Raw genomic sequence first — 23625 nt, 5'->3', positions numbered from 1 at the left:
AAACTCCACTACCCAGCATCCATCCTGGCAAGGGGTACAGTAAACTTCACTACACTTCATGTCCATCAATTATTCTTTCGCTGTTCTGGGTTATTTTCAGTCTCATCTTTGCTTTCATGCTTTTTTTAAATGATGACATTTTAGAACTCAACACAAGCAATAATTCAATTCAATATATTAGAAAATTATATTAATAATAAAATAATATTATTTTTTTAGAATTATATAATTACTAGACATAATACAGAGATTGTAGTTATTGATATGTATTGTTTCTGTTGTGATCGTTTTGCCATTTAAACTTTAATGCTTAAATTTCAATTATTGAAAAACAATTATGAATAAATTCTTATTGTGATTGTTGTTACCCTGTCTCTTTGGATGGGCCACAAGCTGTGTCATTACTTTTTGTATTGTTTTTCCCTTATAATTTTGTACATACACAAATTAACTTTATACTTATACTTCTATCTAGCTTATACTGTGTAATAATGTCCTTCTGATAGGTTAATATAGATAGCAATTTTTGGTTTCTTAATGACAAATGAAATGATAAAGATAAATGAAGTCATCTTAAATTTATGTCAGAAATAAGAGCGATTAAAATAAAACTACACATGAATTAATTGTCGCCTGGGAGTCAAAACAACAACAAACTACTAATTTTTGCATTTCTGTCACATCCCCCACATCCCACTCATCCCATCTTTATCTGGTCTCCCATGGCAACATGTCTCTTATCTACCTCCACCTCCATCCCTCTCTCCTCATCAACACATCCTCCTTTGCTTCGTCCGTTTTGATAACTTTGACTCTACTCCCCCTCTCTCCTGCCGCCCTTCTCCTCCTCCTCCCCCTCAGACCATGGAGAGCCATATGGAGGAGTGGTATAAGGAGGTGGGGCAGCTCCAGGCGCAGGTGGCCACCATCCCACAGCAGACGCAGACCAAGGAGACGGTTGCAGAGCGTCAAGCCATTGTGGAGGCCAGGATGGTGCGTCTGATCGAGCCGCTGAAGGAGAGACGACGCATCCTGCTGGCGTCCAAAGAAGTTCACCAAGTCGGACGAGACCTGGAGGATGAGATCGTGAGTTTGACGGCCGTTGGCCAACACAAACACACACACAAACTTGTTTCCATCAAGTAAAAAGACATTTTATTGACTAGCATTCATTCCCTGGAGACTGACACTTATCTTCAACATAACTACTACATGCCGTATCCCAACATTTACCCATACCTTACACTTAAAACAAATCTTACCCTGAATTAAATGATTTACATTGTGGGGGCATGCATCCCCAAAAGGGAGTTCCCACAATATGACTGTGTATAACAGATATCCACAAAAGGAGCAGTTTACTCATACTCACTCACACACTATACAAACTCACTATAATGGAAACCGGGAGCCTTCAGGGTGTATACATTTCGTCATGTCACAGCCTGGACGCTTAATTCATTTATTGTTGTCTCACATCTTCACAATAAGTTGTCATGTTTTTATTCTTTTATTTGCAGACTTTACTAATGCATTTGAAAAATGAAAACTAAAATGTGTTGAGTCAATGTTAACGTTCAACCCTGTTTTAGTCCAAATTGTTTATATTTGATATCTCTACGTCATAATTAGATACACAGATTCACCTACGATAAAATGAGGTGCACATATGCACATGCACATCTGTATTTACTGCTGTGTGTCATATTGTTGTGGTTGTAGTTGTGGGTCCAGGAGCGCCTCCCAATGGCCATGTCTCAGGAGCACGGCTCCTCTCTGCAGGCAGTCCAGCAGCTCATGAAGAAGAACCAGGTAAGAATTCTAGCTGCAGTCGGCAGTCTCCAAACCTCCTCACCTACCTTATTATGCATCATACTTATTTTTAAATCTGTAATTCCACAGTGAATCACATTATCATTGTTCTGTTTTACACAACATAGAAACGATCAAACCAGTCACCTCCTCTCAGGGGCGATTCCAGGATTTATTAAGTGGGGTGGCATAGAGGGGGGGGACCAATAATCTAATATCTAATCATTTTATCAGAATACAGCATAGAAAATCTGCTTAGAAATAGTGGAAATATTGAATGGGATAGAACAACACAATGTAATTCTGCTAAATAAAACATCACATTCATTATTAGTTTCACTTGTTATACACATTTTTTATAGGCTTAGCCTGCCACTTTTTAAAAAAACAATTCCAGTGCTGGTTCCATGGTATCAGAATTTTGGATAGTCATGATGTGATGGAAACATTAATTGGTCATGTGACAAGGGCTGGGGACATTGGTAGAACAGGCAGCCAAGTGACCATACTCTGAACTAATGGAAATCACAATTGTCAGATTGACAGCACTCTAGCCCAAAGGATTGGGCCAATGGCCAAAGGGGGGGCCAATAATATTTCACTTCTAGCCCCGCTCCTGCCCTTTGCTCTCCTCCAGACACTTCAGAGAGAACTGCAGGGCCACAGGAGCAGGATCGAGGACGTCCTGGAGAGGGCGGGGATCATCGCTTCCATACGCAGCCCAGAGGCCGACTGCGTCAGGGCGGGCCACGACCAGCTGGCCCAGCTGTGGGCTCTGCTCTGGGCCGAGACCGAGAGGAGGCAGCTGGTCCTGGACGCCATGTACCAGGCGCAGCAGTACTACTTTGACACAGCCGAGGTGGAGGCCTGGTTGAGCGAGCAAGAGCTGCACATGATGAACGAGGAGAAGGGGAAGGTGTGTGTGTGTGTGTGTGTGTGTGTGTGTGTGTGTGTGTGTGTGTGTGTGTGTGTGCGACTGTCTGAAAGTTGGGCATTTTATTAAAAACGCAACTAATGAATTGTTCATTATCTGGTTCAAAATCACGGCATTTAGTCAGTTATAATCAGGTAATCATTTCGTCATCATATTTCAGTCATTATGACTCGCCTGATTGCACAAGTCCCTGCAAAGGCTGCTAAGCCTCTGCCAGTTTCAAAGTATCTAAAATCATCAATAGTACTTTAATATTCATCTAATTTTGTGGGACCCTAATCTGAGCATGGCTATTTTCTCTTTACTTAGACTTATACATGGAGGCAGCATTGAGCATTTGTGCTGCATGTGTATTATTTCTAAAGTGAAACTCATCCTTGTGTGTTGTTTCCTCCTCCCACCAGGACGAGCCGAGCACACTTCAGCTGCTAAAGAAACACTTAGTCCTAGAACAGACCATCGAGGACTACGCTGAGACCATCGGCCTGCTGTCGCAGCAGTGTCGACAGCTGCTGGAGATGGGGCATCCAGACTGGTGAGCATGTAAACACACGTATACAATCTATAAACAGAGAATTTCTGTCACCACAAAATAAATGACAGGAATGCTCTTAATCTTCTGGTTTATGACCAAATAAAAAGTGTTTGATTTTAGAAGTCAGTTGTCAAAGTTAACCAGAAACAAATATAGTTTTTGTTGATTAAACTCTGGGGCGGAAACGTTAACTAATCAGGCATCTTTTTCAATGAATCTTGCTGGTTATGTTTGACCTGTTGAGGACAAATGTGTGGACTCAACTGCTGTCAAGCTGTTTTTGTTACTGTTATTTCAAATGAAAGGTGAACAAGAGGATTACCAACAGTTACAGTACAGAGACAAATATTTCAAATTCAAATCAATGCTTTTTTTTTGCATGTAGCATTGGTAAGGAGTTATGTGGCAATATTTTAATTACTGTATAAAAAAAATGCTCTCAGGACTGCAAGCACTGCTATTTTTCTTGCAATTTGTTTGTTTCTGCCAATTTCAACTTTTGAAAATAAAAGATGATGGCAAACTAAAAAATGTTCTGACACAAAGAAACGTGTCAAGACATAAATGTTTCCACCTTTGCATCATGCAGTGCAGCAACTGAAAGTTTTAAAAATGTACATAAATCATAAAAGCATGGGCGCCTGGATAGCTCAGTTGGTAGAGCAGGCGCCCATATATAGAGGTTTACTCCTCAACGCAGCGGGCCCGGGTTCGCCTCCAACCTGCAGTCCTTTGCTGCATGTCATTCCCCCCCCTCTCTCTCTCTCTCTCTCTCTCTCTCCCCTTTCATGTCTTTAGCTGTCCTATCAAAATAAAGGCCAAAAAATGCCCCCAAAAAAGAATCTAAGCACGCAGCAATTGCTAACAGTTGTTCAGACCAAACATCAGAATGGGGAAGAAATGTGATCTAAGTTCCTCTTTTCCACAGCGAGCAGATCAGCAAGCGTCAGTCCCAGATCGACCGTCTGTATGTGTCTCTGAAGGACCTGGTGGAGGAGAGGAAGAGCCGCCTGGAGCAGCAGTACTGGCTCTACCAGCTTAACAGGGAGGTGGACGAGCTGGAGCAGTGGATCGCTCAGAAGGAGGTGGTCGCCAGCTCGCCCGAACTGGGTCAAGACTATGAGCATGTCACTGTAAGTGTGTCGACAGATGGTGTCTGTGAGTTGTAAGATTTAAGAAAGTCACATGTTGAAATTGAAAAACAACACGGGTCTCTTTTGATTGTTTGTTACGTAGTCCTGCATTGCCAGGCCTTCCTCCACAGCACTGCGGAGGAGGGTCTGGCTAGTCCACACAGCATTCCGGGTTGGGAGAAAAACGTGCTCTGGTTTATTGGCATGTCTTTAAACCAATCACAATCGTCATGGGCGGTGCTAAGCGGTGCTAAGGTGCTAAGGCTATTTTGCCGCTGCAAAATAGCCTCTGGAAGGAACTTGTTTTGGTGGAACGTGTACGTTCAAAAGGTGTTTTAGTCGTGCAACAGAAAACTCAGATTGGACAGATAGTCTAGCTAGCTGTCTGGATTTACCCTGCAGAGATCTGAGGAGCAGTTAACCATAGTCCTCATAAATCCACCAGAGTTTAGAATGCCAACACAAAGGAAGAGGAAGGTGACGGACATCTGGCCGAAATGAGGGACATCTGGCGGATCTTCCAGCTGCACCTGAACAATCCTGGAAATGAAACCTCGTCGATATAGACTATTTGTTACGTAAAGTTACAACTGTTAATTGCACCAACTTTAAACAAGTAGTTTTATTCTTTTACAGCAGCTAATAAATCTGCTTCTCTCTGTGAATAAACAACTTACGGCATGTGGAGAATTTAATATTCTTATATTTCCTTTCCCTTCTTACTTCCTCCCCTGTCGCACCTCCAGGTCCTGCAGGAGAAGTTTACGGAGTTTGCGTCAGAGACGGGCAGCGTGGGGCAGGAGCGAGTGACGGCCGTCAACCAGATGGTGGACGAGCTCATCGACTATGGCCACTCAGAGGCCGCCACCATCGCTGAATGGAAGGATGGGGTGAACGAGGCCTGGGCCGACTTGCTGGAGCTCATGGAGACTCGGGCGCAGATGCTCGCCGCCTCACACCAGCTGCACAAGTTCTTCTCTGACTGCAGAGAGGTAAGACACCTGAGGAACAAGACTAAACTTAGATATGATATGGTGTTTTATATGATATAATACAATGGTGCATGATACCACTTTATTATATTTTTTACATGGATTTCAGCCCGGTTTAATATATTGTATAATTGCATGCATCTAAAATGTTAGTGTTTTCTGGTGCAAGAAGGCCCTCATTGTGGTGAGAACAGCTCGAACATCGGACAAAAAAGCAAGAAAATGAGCTGCTAAGTATATGTACCAGCTTCCTTTTAAAGTAAGCAATCTATTCAGTGTTTTTGCCCTGTAGAAGGTATTTTAAATTTTTAAGGTAAGCAGAATCTTAGTATTGTTGATTTTCACTTTTTACGACAATTTGGCAGGAAACTGTTGTTTTACAGTAGAGGACAAATATTGCAGCTAAATACAGAAATTACTTTCCCCACACACACTGTATACATTGTGTACTGCTGTTTTTTTCAGGTTTTGGCCCAGATAGAGGACAAACATCGAAGGCTGCCAGAAGTTCAGGCTCGGCAGGGCAGCACTGCCAACACCAGCACCCTGCAGAGACTCCTGCACAGCTTCGAACAGGACATACAGCTGCTGGTCACGCAAGTACAGCAACATGCACATAAACAGACAGCATGTACAGCAAAATGAACTGCTTCAGCATTCACTGACCTCAAGACTTCCCTCAGTGAATGATCATTCTGTAGAGGTCCACAGGACTTTTTCTAACTCAGAAGATGTTTGTTTAGCACGTACGCTTTCTTTAGCAAGCTGTGCCTCACATTCATACAGAGATGAGGTGGAGGTGATCATTTAGAATCGGTAAAATAGCAATTGACTCATATCTCTTCACCTACCTCAAAAAACATTATTTACATGACAAAATTGCCTGTCCCAGTATACTGATATTCTACTTTACAGACATTTTATTGTTACAGGTATGGTTGGAACTTTGATGTGATTCATTTGTCATATTTTTACAACTGTTAATTAAATGAATTTTATAGTTGATTGACAGTTAAAAGAAAACTCTGAATCTGAAAGCCTGAATCTTCATGGCTTCTTACTCTGCATTTCATTTTGCTTTATGTAGTCTCTGTCATGCACCTGGGGAACAGAAACAGTGGTATATTTTACTGAAGAACGCTGCAAAATTCAACTCCAGTGACATTTGGCCCAGACTGAACACAGCTGTCAGAGCAGCTGTGTTTTGTGCGTCATTTGGAAAACAAACTCTTTCTATTTTTTTTTTCTTCTTTGCTCAGCTTAGTGTTTTCCTAAAATCTGCTCTCCCACTCTGCCAGGTGCGTCAGTTGCAGGAGAGTGCAGCTCAGCTAAGGACGGTGTACGCCGGCGAGAAGGCCGAAGCCATCGCATGCCGCGAGCATGAAGTGATGCAGTTCTGGAAAGAGCTGCTGACGTCCTGCGAGGAGTGTCGAGTACAGATTACCACTGAGACAGACAAGCTGAGGTTCTTCAGCATGGTCCGAGATCAGATCATGTGGATGGAATCGATCATCTGTCAGATAGGGACAGGAGAGAAACCCAGGTATCTACACTAAATCAAGATGGTATGGTGTATAATATGTACGGCTTTCACAGGATAATACAAAAACTATAATTGATTGATTGATTGACTGATTGATTGATTTTGAATATGTAAAGAACAGAACAGCAGACAAGAAATAAAAACAAAACAAATCAATAACAACAACTAACGAGACAATAAATTAATAAAAATAACAACTTGTGAACACTTGACGATCTGTTTACATATCCGAAAAGAAGTGGGAAGAAGTATAAACTTATTTAACCCCACCCTGAGTGTACGCAATTCAGTAATTGTGAATGTGAACTCCCTCCCTCATACCCAAAATCTATTTCAAATGTACATCAATTATTATATAATGACCAGAGAGAGTGGACCAGAGGGAGTGGCAGTGTGTGATGTTGGCTCTCAGTTTGCATTTTTTTTTTTTAAGATTATTTTTTGGGCTTTTCCGCCTTCATTTGGACATCAGGACAGCTAGGTGAGAAAGAGGGTGAAGACATGCAGGAAATCATCACAGGTTGGATTCAAACCCTGGACCTCTGCGTCGAGGCATAAACCTCTCAGCCCGGCCTCAACAGCAGGACTCTTTAAAACAGCTCACACCATCAACAGCAATATTACCTAATTTAAGCAGCTACGTTAATCAAACAATGTTCAAAAATAATATATATATATATATATATATATATATATATATATATATGTATACATATATATGTGTATGTATATATATATATATATCTCAAACCAACTTGTTAGAACAGAAAAAGTAATTGCTTGCTTTGATATTTCTCTCATGATCAACTTAAAATCTTAAAAAAATAAAAATCCACCCCTTGGATTAAAGGTTTCTCTGAGCAACACAGACCATTGAAAAACTAAGTAGGTGATTGTACCGGTGAGCTAAGTGTCTGTGTGCTCTGTGGGTCCTGCAGGGACGTGTCCTCAGTAGAGGTGCTGATGAATTATCACCAGAGTCTGAAGAGTGAAGTGGAGGCTCGCAGACGGAGCACCCTGGAGTGTATCGAGACGGGCAAAACTTTGCTGGCTGCTAGAAACCCAGCCGCTGAAGAGGTGAGAGCAGGAGATATGATAATTATTGTAAATGACAGTTAATAATCTACAAGAGAAATTGGAGCAGTGCAGCACAATAATAATATTGTGAATTAAATTGCCAACGATGTTTGCTGCTGCATATGTATGCATATGTGTGTGTGTGTGTGTGTGTGTTTAGATTTGGGATTTGGGCTGATCAGCCAAACTGCTGTGGAAACTGAAACTGTGATAAGGTTTTTTTTTTACTTTCAGCAAACTAACAGCAAGCTTTCATAAGGACATCTTTATGGGTTTCCATTTTAAGACAGACAGGCAGACAGACAGGAAATTGCAGCAGCCAAGTCACACATAAATACGAGTTAAAACTAAAAACTGGGACCACACTTTAAATATACACAACAATAGTGCCTGGTAATATTCTGAACGTTCTTATTTTAGCACTAATTTTGACTCCTGTGATGTTGTGATTCTGATGTTGCTGATTCTCAGATCAAGGAGAGGCTGGACAAGGTGGTTGCTAAACAATATGAGATGTCTGAGAAGTGGGACAAGCACTGGGAATTTCTACAGCAATGTGAGCGTGCACACACACACACATACAGCCCTACAATCTTTTATAAATATACACAGATGTACAAACACACAGATATACACATATAAAGTATAAATACACAAAATGTTCAAGCCAAGAATTTCTAATTAAAAACAAACTGATAGAAGTTTTTTTTTTTTTTTATCTGCTTTTGAATATTATTTCTGTCTCTCCTCCCCTCAGTGTTGGAAGTTCACCAGTTTGCCCAGGAGGCGGTAGTGGCGGAGGCGTGGCTGACCGCTCAGGAGCCGTTCATCAGCAGCAACGAGCTGGGCGGTAGTGTAGACGAGGTGGAGCAGCTGATTCGTCGGCATGAAGCCTTCCGCAAAGCCGCCGCCACCTGGGAAGAGCGATTCAGCTCCCTGCGTCGACTCACCACGGTAATATCACCACTATCCTTGTGTAAATACATATGCAATCTAGCCAGAAAAAGAGAATTTTCATCTGAAAAGGCTAAAGCATATTTATGGTTCTGCGGAGGCTCCACGCAGAGCTTTCGCCGTAGCCTACGTGGCCTGAAGTTTATACTTGTACGTTGGTGTGTGCGTCGATCTCATTAAGAGAATAGCAGGGCCGGCGTGTGTGTGTGCGTGGGGAGTGTGTGGTAGAGCGAGTGAGAGAGTGACGGTGATTAGCTGCGTAGCGAGTACCGACTCCAGAGGCATAGTGAGAGAAACAAAGTGTCTCCCCTGTGCTTTCTGACCACGGTCAGAAATCTGTAGCAGGAAAAGTTAACCCGTAGGGTCGGTATCTCCACGTACCTAAGTACGTAGCCACGGCATCGATTTAATGCAGACCCATAAATCACGCTTCAGTTGTAAATTCTGACATGCTATAATCACTGAATAAAAGCTTAGGATTTCCAAATATGTAAAGAGATACAGTATGTTTCCATAAAATATTCAATATCATTCAATCATGCCAAAGCCTTAAGTGACTCGTTAGTCTCAAAGTTTGATTTTAAAGCTGGCTCTGTCATCTTTCTGCAGGTGGAAAAGTTGAAAGCAGAGCAAAGTAAACAACCCCCGACCCCTCTGCTGGGTCGTAAAGTCTTCCTGGACCCCCAAGATGGCTCACCCAATGCATCCACCCTGCCCCGCCTCCCGATCTCCCCCGTCATGAGACAGACCATCTATGAGCAGAATGAAGCCAACTCTCCTCCCTCGCCCTCACCTGCCACGCCTACACCTTCTCCTTCATCTGTGGCTTGTCGGCTGGGGTCAACAGTCGCCAACTACACCCCTGTGATGAACGGCTCCAGCTACCGCCACACCCTGGAGGCGCGGCACGGAGGCGTAGTGGGTGTAGCTGCAGGACTAGGCCAGCCCGCACCTTCCTCGATCGCCTCAGTTGCCACGGCGGCCATGCTAGTCTCAGCCAACCAGGCGCGAGAGAGCGCCAGCACAGCGAGGGACCAAGCGACAAAGGTGATGAGTCACCTCCAGCCAGTGCAGACGGCGAGGACACTGGAGGTGAAATCCTCCACGTACCTACGGCAACCGAAAATCAAACACTTGGATGATGCGGTGACGCCGCTGCTCGTGGCCAGCCGGCTGGAGAAAGCGAGGGAGAGGGAGAGGGGGAGGGAGAGGGAGATGATGATGGGAGAAATAGGGACAGAGAGAGCGGAGGTGGCTGTGATGGCCGAGGTGGTGCTTCAGGAGCCGAGGGAGCGCCTGCACAGCGAGCCCACCCGAGGGTCTCGGGGGTCCAGGACTGACCTGTTGGGCCCCACTGAGCCCCAGGGCCACACCCACCACAGGATAGAACGGCAGCTGTCCAGCGAGCAGCTGATCCAGGCACGCAGGGACGAGCTTCCTCAGGAGGTGTGGAGGGAACAGGCCGAGAGGCGGGAGAGACGTACGCTGGAAAGGCAAACGTCCAGCGAGCAGGAGGGCCACGGGAGCCATGAGGGCCGGCGGAGAGAGAGGGACCGACACCGGCCGGACAGACAGGAATCCAGTGAGCATGACACCGGGAAAGAGCACTCAGACAGACGCTCAGCAGGAGGGTGAGACTTTGAGTGTACTGAGGTGCTGTTAGGTTGTGCTGTCTAATGTGTTATGTAGCATATAAAGTGATTGTCTTATTTTAAGATATGGTCTCTGGGAGCAGGTTATACAGAATATGAATGGATATTTTGTTAAAGAGATGTTTTAATACACTTTTCGGAGTTGGAATCTAGCGTATATTTTTGCTGAGCACTGTTAAAATGTCGGCCATGTAGGGCATTACAGTTGGATACTTTTGCAAGACAAGAATGCAAGAAAGTCATTATTAATATTTTATATCTACAGCTCAACTGAACTCTAATATGATTCTCTAATTTTGCAATTTCTAATTTTTTTTTCTGCAGAGAAAAGAGATCCACCATGGCAGAAATTGTAGAGCAACTGCAAGAAAGAGAAGCAGCACAGGTCTGTGCATTTCATCAAAATACTCACACTGGTTATTTGTGTTGCATATTGTAGCTTATTTGGTTGGGTTTTTAAACACAGAACAAAATTTTATAAAAAAAACAAAACAAATGCTCTTCTACAATGGCTTGAGAAGCTTTCATCTCAGAAAATGAATAGCAGCCATCATCTACTCACACCACAAAAGCAAATGTTGATTTGTCAGGTAGTGCGCTGGTCAGAGAGTACATGTGAATTGGATGATACTGTTAGATTAGTTTGGTTACTGGTTAGAGTGAGCCGTGATAACCTGAGAACATGCATGCATGTGTGCTTTAGATAATGAAAATGTAAACCACACCATCAAAGACTTAATAAAGATTATTACTTTTAAATCATGAACCAAATTCCTACTGACTCCATCACCCCTCCCCACCCTCAGGCCCGCGGTGAGGTTCCTCGAGTGCCTAACGGGGTACCAGAGAAGTCTTCCCGTCTCGACCGGCCTCGGGCTCGGGACAGACCCAAACCAAGGCGTCGACCACGACCCAAAGAGCCAGGAGAGACTACGCGGCGGTCCAGGTCCGCTCCGGCCCAGAGCAGCCCGGCAGTCCCCCAGCCGCCAACACACACCGCACACCACGAGGGCTTCCTCTTCCGCAAGCTGGACATCGAGACCCTGAAAAAGAGCACCAATAGGTGGGTGTTCAGGGTCATAATGATGAGCATAACATCTGGACTAGCAGATGATAGAAGTCGTTGAGGAGGAGGATGGACACTGGTGTCATGAGTATCAGCCTTTAGGGATTCTGATCAATTGATTAATGTAGTACTTCTCGGAGTAACAGATGGGTCGGGTTTACCACAAAATACTCACATATTGTCAGGTTTTTTTTCACATACAATGATACCAACATGACTTTTACATTCCACCTGTTGTTGCTAAATCTAAACCTATTTGGTCTTTACTGTCGATTGTTGTTGATTTTTAAATACTTGTTTACTGCCGCACACGTCGTATCTCCGCTGTCTGTTTCTCATGACATCACTGCCCCCTCCATTTATTGGTTCAACAATAATGACAGGGCATGACTCCAGCATGCTAAGCTAACAAGCTAACACACTCCGCTGACACTGCGTCTGACATGTAGAACAGATGCATGACTGTCACCAGCGCAGATGACACATGACACCTCACAACTCAGCTAAGCTTTGGATTTTCTCAGCAGACATACTGTGTGTCTTTAGAAGCATGCATACATTAAGGTTTACATATGTTTAGATACAAGGGATGCTATGACGTTATCATTTTTTTTTACCTATTTTGATTACTAGATAACACATAAGAAAAAGTTCTACATTCTGCGAAGTGGAAGTAAGAGGTATTTTGTCAGTTTCATCTGCTTCCAAAGAAATTGAACATTGACAAATTTGTGGCATATCTTAATGTTTCCTGTAATTGACAAACATACATGAAGAAGTCACATTATTAGGATTATACAATGGAAAGGTTTATCAGTGAATAAGTAATGTGTCACTATTTGTTGTGTTGTTGCTCTCAGCACTGCCTTTGATCTCTAACCAGTTAAAAATAGAAAGTGTAGTTTGATTCCGAACCTTAATAAGATCTGTCTGAACATAGAAATTGCAGTGCCTGTCAGTTCATAGTTTGTACAGAACAATCATTTTATCAATTCATTATCCATCCATCCATCTTCGTCCGCTTATCCGGTCTCGGGTCGCGGGGGTAGCAGCTCCAGCAGGGGACCCCAAACTTCCCTTTCCCGAGCCACATTAACCAGCTCCGACTGGGGGATCCCGAGGCGTTCCCAGACCAGGTTGGAGATATAATCCCTCCACCTAGTCCTGGGTCTTCCCCGAGGCCTCCTCCCAGCTGAACGTGCCTGGAACACCTCCCTAGGGAGGCGCCCAGGGGGCATCCTTACCAGATGCCCGAACCACCTCATCTTGCTCCTTTCGACGCAAAGGAGCAGCGGCTCTACTCCGAGCTCCTCACGGATGACTGAGCTTCTCACCCTATCTCTAAGGGAGACACCAGCCACCCTCCTGAGGAAACCCATTTCGGCCGCTTGTACCCTGGATCTCGTTCTTTCGGTCATGACCCAACCTTCATGACCATAGGTGAGGGTAGGAACGAAAACTGACCGGTAGATCGAGAGCTTTGCCTTCTGGCTCAGCTCTCTTTTCGTCACAACGGTGCGATAAATTGAATGTAATACTGCACCCGCTGCGCCGATTCTCCGACCAATCTCCCGCTCCATTGTTCCCTCACTCGCGAACAAGACTCCAAGGTACTTGAACTCCTTCACTTGGGGTAAGGACTCATTCCCTACCTGGAGAAGGCACTCCATCGGTTTCCTGCTGAGAACCATGGCCTCCGATTTAGAGGTGCTGATCCTCATCCCAGCCGCTTCACACTCGGCTGCGAACCGATCCAGTGAGTGCTGAAGGTCACAGACCGATGATGCCATCAGGACCACATCATCTGCAAAGAGCAGCGATGAGATCCCGGTCATAGGCCTTCTCCAGATCCACAAAGCACATGTAGACCCGTTGGGCATACTCCCAGGCTCCCTCCAGGATCCTTGCGAGAGTAAAGATCTGGTCCGTTGTTCCACGACCAGGACGGAATCCGCATTGTTCCTCTTCAACCTGAGGTTCGACTATCGACCGAACCCTCCTTTCCAGCACCTTGGAGAAGACTTTACCAGGGAGGCTGAGAAGTGTGATACCCCTATAATTGGCACACACCCTCTGGTCCCCCTTTTTGAAAAGGGGAACCACCACCCCGGTCTGCCACTCCTTAGGCACCGTCCCAGTCTTCCACGCAATGTTGAAGAGGCGTGTCAACCAAGACAACCCCTCCACACCCAGAGCTTTAAGCATTTCTGGACGGATCTCACCAATCCCTGGGGCTTTGCCACTGTGGAGTTGTTTAACTACCTCAGCAACTTCCACCCGGGAAATTGACGACAATCCCCCATCATCCTCCAGCTCTGCCTCTACCATAGAGGGCGTATTAGTCAGATTTAGTAGTTCCTCAAAGTGCTCCTTCCACCGCCCTATTACCTCCTCAGTTGAGGTCAACAGCGTCCCATCCTTACTGTACACAGCTTGGATGGTTCCCCGCTTCCCCCTCCTGAGGTGGCGAACAGTTTTCCAGAAGCACCTTGGTGCCGACCGAAAGTCCTTCTCCATGTCTTCTCCGAACTTCTCCCACACCCGCTGCTTTGCCTCTTTCACGGCAGATGCTGCAGCCCTTCGGGCCCTTCGGTACCTTGCCACTGCCTCCGGAGTCCATTGGGATAATATATCCCGGAAAGACTCCTTCTTCAGTCGGACGGCTTCCCTGACCACCGGTGTCCACCACGGTGTTCGTGGGTTACCGCCCCTTGAGGCACCTAAGACCCTAAGACCACAGCTCCTCGCCGCAGCTTCAGCAATGGAAACTTTGAACATTGTCCACTCGGGTTCAATGCCCCCAGCCTCCACAGGGATGCACGAAAAGCTCCACCGGAGGTGTGAGTTGAAAGTCTGTCGGACAGGGGCCTCCTCCAGACGTTCCCAATTTACCCGCACTACCCGTTTGGGCTTACTAGGTCTGTCCAGAATCTTCCCCCACCCCCTGACCCAACTCACCACCAGATGGTGATCGGTTGACAGCTCTGCCCCTCTCTTCACTCGAGTGTCCAAAACATACGAGCCCTCCATCTGGGCCTGGCTCCAGACGGGGGCCCCGGGCTTCCTCCGGGCAGGGTCACTCCATCTCTTCCTCGGTCACTCATAGGGTTTTTGAACCATTCTTTGTCTGGCCCCTCACCTGAGACCACTTTGCCTTGGGAGACCCTACCAGGAGCACAAAGCTCCAGACAACACAGCCCTCAGGTTCATAGGGACACACAAACCTCTCCACCACGATAAGGTGATGGTTCCAGGTTTCATTATGGCCATTTTTAAAAATGCGCTGCTACTGTTGCTTTTTAAGTGGCACTGCTAGTTTGTAAGCTTGTAGGTGTGTAGTTTCTTCCAAAGTTAAAGCTGGAGAAGCCCGTTTTTTTGTGTCATTGGGCAAAAAATCCATAATAACCTTTCAGCATATTGTAATTCAAGTGTTGTGAGAGAAAACTAGACTTTAGCCAATCACAGGTCATTTCAGAGAGAGAGCGTTTGTATTGGCTGTTCTACCAACGCAGATGCACGTCCCTTCAGATAAAGTTTATTAGTTCATGTTTATGTAGCTAGCTAGAGCTTCAAATCACAGAATGTCATCAAACAGGACGTTAAGTCTCATAGAATTGACGCTATATAACATCATTGGGATCACAATCACGATGGGGATGATTGAAATGAATGACTAGTACTCGTACAGGTTACTTTATGAAGGGAGGGGCTGAGGACAGAGATTGAAGAGCTGCAGGAGAAGGGCTGTTTTCAAGAAAACTGCCTACCCCAGCTTTAAGCAATTACTTTAAAAAAAAATACCCATGCAGAAATCTAAACATTAGAGTATCCCATTGACAGTGCCAACAGCAGACACTCCAGACACTAGGTTATTCTCATATCAGGCTGTAGCTTTTTAATATTTGATGTATGTCATCTCTGATCATCAGGATCAGAACTTGAAGACAACAGTTACATGAATTAAAACAGCAACCCGCAGACATCTCACCGCATGGAAAACATTATGCATGATGCTTAAGATGCCTCCTGATCTAACACGAGCCACAGAATAAAGCACAACAGAAATGGTTGGCAGACGGGCTGGCTGATGACTGCTGTGGGAGTGGAGGTTGATGGAGCAGTTGGTGGCGTACACTGCCTTGTGTTGCTTAGCCTGCCTGAACACACACACACACACACACACACACACACACACACTACCTGGCCTCCATAGATGACCGCCCTGCTTCCTCCAGAGAGACACCAACGATAAAGTCTTTCTCTGCACTGCCCTCTAGTGGCTGGGCTGACCACGCACAGCTAAAAGCTCATCCCCTTCCAGCTATGGATGAGTCCCACTCAAAGCGATGGATGAATGTCTCGAATGTACATGCCCTGTTATGTACATGGCAAGGTAAAGCATAATCCTGAATGGCTTAAATCTGGACAAGTGTGAATCTCCAAACAGCTCCTCGTTTGTCTTATTGTATGCTCTCTTTTTGCTTTACATTCAACTTTGATTGGAGGAGAAGATCTGTGGGGGGCGAGCCCTCAGACCTTTTCCTCCAATCAATACTGAGAAAGAGAGGATGCAGTTAGTCCGAGAGAAAGAATTGAGGTTCAACCTGTCTCTGTTACATAGCTACATGACGAGGCACTGAGTATGTTTATGTGCACATTAATATTCTGGTATTATTCAGGATAACCAAGCGTTCCTTATAATAGGATACGGTGCATGTGAATGGTGTGTGTATCATGATGTTAAAATCTGTCAGTCACTAGTTACTGAGCTTTTCAGTCCATATTCTAAAACAGAGCTACTACTATAAAGGATAGTTACATTTGAACACTTCTAAACAAAGATAACAGATTATTTAGTTAGAATTCAACAACTGCAGTGAGGCGTGTAGTGCCTGTACACTGTGCAATAATAACATGTGACACTGTGCGAGATGGGTCTAATTCAATCTTGGTTAGTCTGTGTGTCCATATTATGTGTATGAATAGAAAATTAGAATCTTGTTATTAATTGTTTTTTCTTTATCTTTAAGATTTTACCATTTTACCACTTACCTTTATATACTTTTACTTACTGTTTTACTACCTGTTTACATCTCTAGATGTATATACTACTTACGCACATTTACTACATTCATGTTTACATTCAGTTTATTCATTTTGCAATTATTGTATTGTATCTGTCAACCCAATATATATTATTTTGTATGTTTTATTGTATCCAACTCCTGCACTTTATGTATTCGATGCATGTCATGTCTCATGTTTTACCTGCAAGATTTTCTTTTTATAAGTATTTAATGAGCATTGTTGGAGGGAGCCTGAGATCTATGATTTTCATTGCCAACCATTGCCTCTCTGTCATTGTTGTGACAAACATGACAATAAATAACTGGAACACTTGAAACCAGTGCTAATATCAGCAATGCAGACACCTTATCACATGCACCGTTGGTCTTCTCCAGTCAAGTTCTGTTTCCATTGTTCGTTCACAGAGGAATTTGGAATTGAGATATTAAGTTGCACACAGACAGCTTGCCCTGAATAATACCTATAATTGGGTTAAGCTTATTGATTGGAATGCTGTGTGCATGTAAACACGCTCAAAGATGGAAAAGAAGCATGACTACGAGTTTTAAGTTGTCTTGTTGCCAAAATGCCATTTAACCAAACTCTCCCTCTTTTCTCTTCTCTTCCTCGGTGCTACTGGCTGCTCCTCTCGTCTCCTCCAAGGTAAGTCATATATAAGCCCCACACACAGAGACACACAAACTGTACGTAGTCTCCCTCCCCATCCCTCCATCCCCCACCTCCTCCTCCGTCCGTCTGTGTGTCCGTCCGTTCGTCTGTGTTTGTTCAGCAGTGTGTTTCCTCCTCCCTTCTTGGCGCCGGTCCATCCCGCCTACCTACCTGTCTGCTCTGGTCAGGTGAGTGAGGTGTTAGCTTAGCGAGAGCGACTCTGCAGCTCTTCCTGACTCCTCCCATCTCCCTCCCCCCCAACCACCACCTTCCCCGTGCTCCTCCCCTCCACCTTCCTCTCCTCCTCCACTCTCCCTACCCTCACCCCTCCCGCCTTCCCACACCACAGCAGGTCATGGGTCAACCTGTACTGCGTGCTGAAAAAGGGGGAGATGGGTTTCTACAAGGACGCCAAGAACACCGCCACATCCTACAACAACGAGCCGCTGCTCAACCTCTCCCACTGCCACTGCGACGTCACCAACGGCTACAAGAAGAAGAAGAACGTCTTCACGCTCAAGTGAGGAGCTGCTTTCATACTCGTGTTTACTGTTTGTTTATTGTACTTTTTAAACACAGTCAAAAGTGTGATTTTCTTTTTTTCTTTTTTACAGAACTGGGTTTAGAATCCCTTATCACTTTTTGCTGTTTGCTACATTGCTTTTCCCACAGGTGAAATAAAAATGGAAGAAGCGGTGTCGTGTAGTTTGCAGTCACTCGTGATCAGTTGGTGATTTGTTTATTTTTAACAGGGGGGGCGGACCCAGTTCTTTTCGTTCACCTGTGACTAGCGAACCGCCCCGTAAATGGCTTGTTTTGGTTCTCTATTTTTTGAAAGATATTTTTAGGGCTTTTTCCTTTATTTAGAACAGCTGAAGAGAGACAGGAAATGGAGGGGATGACATGCAGCAACGGGCCTCGGGTCGGATTTGAACCCTGGCCGCTGCCAAGGACTGAGCCAACATGGGGCGCACGCTCTAAGCTAGAGGTCGCCCCAGTAAAGTTCTATAAATGGGCGCCTGCTCTACCAGGTGAGCTACCCAGGCACCCCCAGTTCTGTATTTTTTAATACCACCCACCCTCCTAGCTATATACGTAGTTTAGAGAATATTATACATTCAAAACGAAACTGACAGAAGGGGCGAACTCAGAGAAAAGGTCTGTCTGTATGGTCGGGCCGTAGATTCTAACTTGCACAAACCTCAGTCAGATCAAGGATCAGTGAGTCAGGCAGACTACAATAACATTTTCAACTAAAGAACCGCTCTGCGACTGCACTCTCTCTGCTTCTAGGGGATGGCAGGTTAACAAGGGCCTACTGGTCATGATGCACCATTCAGTAGATTGTGTTCTTAAATGTTCCAGTTGGCAAATTAGTTAGCTCACTAGCACACTACCTACTAATGTAGTTACCGATCTAGCAGCATCTGGAATTACCTACACAAGAGCAGTTATTAGTATAAAAGTGTGTCCCAAAGAAAATACATTATTATTATTATTATTATTGATAAACGGCAAACAGCATGTTATGAATAATGAGTAACTAGTAGAAACAAGACGAAAAAGACTTGTCTTGTACAGCAATATTCCCGAGAAAATCATTTCTTCCAGTTAAAGTTATCCACCAAACATGTTTTGCACTACACTGTTTGTAAGTTCAATTTCTCTCCTCTTATTGCAGAACGAAGGACGGCAGTGAGTTTTTGTTTCATGCAAAAGATGAGGTGAGACATTCTTCTTTTTCTAATTTGATTCCGAAATAGCAGTGGCTTTATTTTATCGATGACATAATGTAAAATCACTGAGACGCCTGAAGTTATGTGATGCATGTCAGTAAACAGTAAATCATCTCACATCTGTGATCCCTCTCTTCCGTCGCAGGACGACCTCAAAGTGTGGGTGACCAACATCACCGGCAGTATTACGGAGCACGAGGAGATTGCCAAATGGGGTCAGCCCCAACCAACTACCTCATCCACAGACGAGGGCACGCGCCGCGACGGCAGCAAAGCGGACAACAGGTCAGAGCGCGGCGGCGAGCGCTCGGACCGGGCCGATCGGATCGAGCGGGCAGATAAAGAAAAGGAGAAAGAGAGAGAAAAGGAGAAGGAGAGAGAGAAGGAGAAGGAGAAGGAGAGAGAGAGGGGCGAACGGTCGGAGAGGTCAGAGCGGGGAGGGAAGTCGGACGCAAAGCGCTCGGAAAAGTCCGCTAAGAAAAAGTGAGCCGGGCGACGGATCGATCTCGGGATTTGAATCGTGAACCGTGAACTCCGGCTAGGAGGCGGGGCCATAGAATGGTAGTGAACGCCCCCCTCCTTCTCTCCGCCTCCAACACTGTCAACAAAGCGGTTGTGTTTGGATGGAAAGTGACACACAGGACAGAAGGACTGACCCAGGCTCACTTATAGGACGGATTTGGTGCAGGAGACGTCTTTCTCTCTCTTTCTCTCTCTTCTTCTGTGTCTCTGTGAGAACACACAGAGTCACTGACGCTCCACCTACGCCCCTCCCCCCCCCTCCCCCCCTCCCGGTGGCTGTTTCAGAGAACTGCAGAGAGAGTTCCGTGCTGCTGAACCTCGGGCAGCGTTAACGCGAGAGAGAGACGGGACATGCATTACATTAGCTCAAAGTCTGATTGCTGGTAGTGCGAGAAAACGTAGCTCATTCTGTTCCATGTTTGTTTTTTCTATGAGATGAGCTGTACATGTATGTATTTCTTGTCTGTCTGTCATATCTACTGTATCTATCTTTCATCCTACACTATGTCTCATTACTCCTCAGAAAATGGAAAGACAATGAAATTATGCCAAAATGTTTTACAGACATATAAACTTCATCCAAGTTCACTACGGATGAGTCAGCACTGATAAACAGCTACAGCACTGAGCTGATTCTAGAAAGGTGGAAAGATGGTGATGTAAGACGAGAGAAGAGTAGATGGCCAACAAGGGTGATTACCTTCAAAACAATCAGGAACACAAGAAACAAGAGGAAAGCAAAAATGTTTCGTTGTTGCTCAGAAAGTCATAGAAAATACATCCAAAGGCTTGAAACCCTTAAGAAAGATCCCCCCTGAAATTTGCTTGAATTGTTGAACTCTGCCCACAAAGAGCAAACAGAGCAGCTTCCCTTCGTTTATATAGGATTTAGGATTACATCTGTGCAAGACAGATGGGTCACAAGATGTTTAAACTGTGACATAAAGACAGTGTGGTCACTGCAGCCACTTGGGCTCCCAAGTTTAATTTATTAAAAAAACAAAAACATGTACAGTTCATAGATTAAAAACTTCATCTGATGGTAAACTCTGGCTCCCAGGGGTCTCATTCATTTCATTTTACTTTAAAGACACATAAAAAGGCAAAAACAAACTAAAGCATTCATATTTTAGAAAGCTGTAGAGGCAAAGATTTATATGTTTCGATATCTCAAAGGAAGTGGGTGAAATTCATTGTAACCTGCTGATTTTAGCATCAAGGATCCATTTCCCATAAGTTACATGTTTGGCTTTGGTCATAAGCACAAAATCTGCGCCTGGCATGTTTTTAATGAATGAGGCCCTCAGGCTGAAAACAGGCGCCATCTACTCTTTTATTCTCTTATAACATCAAACAACTCGTTGGTTATTCTCTTTGATTTATTCACCCAAATCTGTTGCGTCCTCTTTTTTTTTATACAGAATTCAAAATATCTTGTTTTTCTGCGTGCAGTGTGTTTGTGCGTGTTTGTGCATGTGTGCGTGTGTGTGTGTGCGTGTGTGTGTGTGTGTTTGTGTGTGTTGCTGCTCCTCTCCGCTCCCAGGGTCTCCATAGCTCTCAGGTTATCTATGTTAGTGTGTGCTTACCGTGTGCTTCACATGTTAATATGTTTGTCCCCTCAGACGCCACCTCAGTCTTCCAGACATGGCCAAACCACGACACACACACACACACACACACACACACACACACACACACACACACACACAGAAGAATATAACTCAGCAGGTTTAAAATGTCAAAGGTTATAAACATGTTCCAGAGTGTAAAAGGTCGTCAACTTGTCCAGGTCAACATCTCATTAGCGTAGAATTAGACGGGAATATATGAATGAATGAATGAATGAATGAATGAATGAATGAACTGACACACCGTTGAGAGCCAGGATATCAGACGGACCAAATATTAAGAAAAAGGGGGTTGAACTGTCTGTAAGTTGTGAGATTGCATGTTTTGCTTGAAGAGAAATCACTCGTCAATAGAAGCTTGTGTTTGCAGCCTGTTGACTCGCCATCCACGCATCAGTTTATGTTACATTTCTGGGTTCAAAATTAGCACCATTTACCAGCCAAATGCTGGTAAAATATGCAAGTGGCTGGTAGATTTGCTTCATTCACCAGCCAAAAAAAACAACGGTGATTTATTGAGTGGCTGGTGAATTCTGAACATTCACTAGCCATTTGGCTGGTGGAGGAAAACGTTCATTTTAAACCCTGCGTCACCACAAAGCCATAAGGGGAGAATTGTCAGAGTCTAATAAACTTGTAAATGCAGCTGGGGAATTTTGGGAAGCACCAGCCGCAGAGGTTGATGGGCAAACTAAAGTTACTTTCCTGCCCTGGTAGGAGCATCTTCATCAAATCATTTCAAATACCAATAATGTTTTAATATCACTGCTACTGGATGAAAACATTGTTCATTTCAGTTCCGGTGTTTTTAAATCTTTCAGTTAAAGTCCACCGGTGGTTATTTCGAACATTCAAACATGTAGTGGATGAGATGGTCCCAATCAGGGCTGGTATGTTCCTCCTAACTCTTTAAAACCACTGCGAACCAAACACTGTCTGCTCATGGTTTATAAGCTATGTTCAGTACACGTTTGTTTACTTTGTCTCTGGTTTTCCTGCTGGTACTGGAGCTATTTTTTTCCCTTTCTTTAAATACAAAAAAACAAAACACTATTGACAATAAAAGAAAACACATTGACATTATTGTTGACTGTAAAAATGTGATTTTAGTTGTACTTTAAACTTAAAAGTTTACATTCTCCTCTGAGGAGGCTGTAGAGCCCAAAAATCCCACTTAGAAATCACACTTACAAAAAGTCCAAATTTGCCAGGTTAATTATTCTGTTTCTCAAAAGTTTAATATTAAGGTTACGAGAGTATTATTATATCTCGCTGCTCCTTTTTTTTTTTTTTTTGTACCTTATTCACTTCAAGATTTTAAATTCTGTACTGACCTGTTGGTCAGCTTCATGGTTATCATAAAACATGTCTCCAGAACTGTAACTTCAAATTATTTTAACACACTTTATGCATTTAAATTAGGTGTGAATGCCAGATCAATGCAATCATTTACATGCATGTTGGACACAAAGTCAAGAGTTAAAAGAGGTGAATATTGAATGAGCAAATTTTCCACATGTAAAGTGACACGGTACAATCCTCTACTGTCAGATTATGAGTCTAACAGCGTAATAAACTGACACATTTTGTTGCTGTAGATACACGCGGGACAAAACATGCAGGGTACAGCTAACTCGTTAACAGATAACATTACAAAGTATTTAATTTGAACCGTTTTACACAGCAGAAACAACGTGAAAGTCAGCGTGGTAAACATCATGGCGGATGGTACCCTGCCTGTCTGTGTGTGTCTGTGCTGTTCTGTTCACATCGAACTCAGTCTGTCGGCTGAGATGAAATGACGAATAAAATACCTTTTGGTTTATCATATATGTATTTATAGTCAGTGTTTTCTTTTCTAACTGGAAATGAATGTAAAACTTTGTTGTGGAAAATGTTTCAGTTTGGATGCAGATCAGTGTTTGCTCCTGCTCTCTGAAAACAGCATGTAGATCATAAGATAATAAAAATGTACGTTAAACCAGGAATAAGAACATTCAGTTAGTCGCTGGCAGTTAGATAGAAAGTGAAATCTTTCCTGATTCTTTAGCAGAGGGAAACACTAATGCAGACATTTCTCAGTCTGATACCATTCAGTCATTCAGCTACCAACATAAAACAGTTTCAGTCTTTGACCTGTTGCATCTTGTACACCAAAACCACACAGCAGTATGCAGTAATATGGAGTGTAATTTATGAGGGTTGTAGAAGTGTTTCTTCAGGAATGAAAATTGTGAATGTTGATGATGATGATGATGATGATGATGATCATGATCATGGTAGCAATGAACTGAGACATTATGCA

At 44.0% G+C, this 23625-nt stretch overlaps 1 protein-coding gene across 7 annotated transcripts in view; it reads left to right on the top strand.

Annotated features, from left to right (window-relative positions):
• Nucleotides 1-23156, top strand: part of LOC116053110 (spectrin beta chain, non-erythrocytic 4-like) — a 107471-nt gene extending 84315 nt beyond the window's left edge. For 5 of the 7 annotated variants that reach the window (XM_031304028.2, XM_031304030.2, XM_031304032.2 and 2 more), the window contains 17 exons: nucleotides 862-1086; nucleotides 1723-1812; nucleotides 2450-2728; nucleotides 3151-3281; nucleotides 4210-4414; nucleotides 5161-5406; nucleotides 5872-6006; nucleotides 6705-6949; nucleotides 7888-8026; nucleotides 8498-8582; nucleotides 8784-8980; nucleotides 9590-10611; nucleotides 10957-11017; nucleotides 11439-11695; nucleotides 17784-17954; nucleotides 19116-19158; nucleotides 19316-23156. In XM_031304028.2, the coding sequence (XP_031159888.1) occupies nucleotides 862-1086; nucleotides 1723-1812; nucleotides 2450-2728; nucleotides 3151-3281; nucleotides 4210-4414; nucleotides 5161-5406; nucleotides 5872-6006; nucleotides 6705-6949; nucleotides 7888-8026; nucleotides 8498-8582; nucleotides 8784-8980; nucleotides 9590-10611; nucleotides 10957-11017; nucleotides 11439-11695; nucleotides 17784-17954; nucleotides 19116-19158; nucleotides 19316-19657 (3873 nt within the window). In that variant the 3' untranslated portion in view covers nucleotides 19658-23156. Of the gene's footprint in view, nucleotides 1-861; nucleotides 1087-1722; nucleotides 1813-2449; nucleotides 2729-3150; nucleotides 3282-4209; nucleotides 4415-5160; nucleotides 5407-5871; nucleotides 6007-6704; nucleotides 6950-7887; nucleotides 8027-8497; nucleotides 8583-8783; nucleotides 8981-9589; nucleotides 10612-10956; nucleotides 11018-11438; nucleotides 11696-17428; nucleotides 17955-19115; nucleotides 19159-19315 lie in introns of those variants that run through there. The other 2 variants (XM_031304029.2, XM_031304031.2) reach the window with 2 other exon arrangements.
• The last annotated feature ends 469 nt before the right edge of the window (nucleotides 23157-23625 follow it).

Source organism: Sander lucioperca, chromosome 5 (genome assembly GCF_008315115.2).
Source record: "Sander lucioperca isolate FBNREF2018 chromosome 5, SLUC_FBN_1.2, whole genome shotgun sequence".
Lineage (NCBI taxonomy): Eukaryota > Metazoa > Chordata > Actinopteri > Perciformes > Percidae > Sander > Sander lucioperca.
The sequence above is the reverse complement of the archived record's forward strand: the minus strand, read 5'-3'. Positions and strand labels throughout refer to the sequence as shown.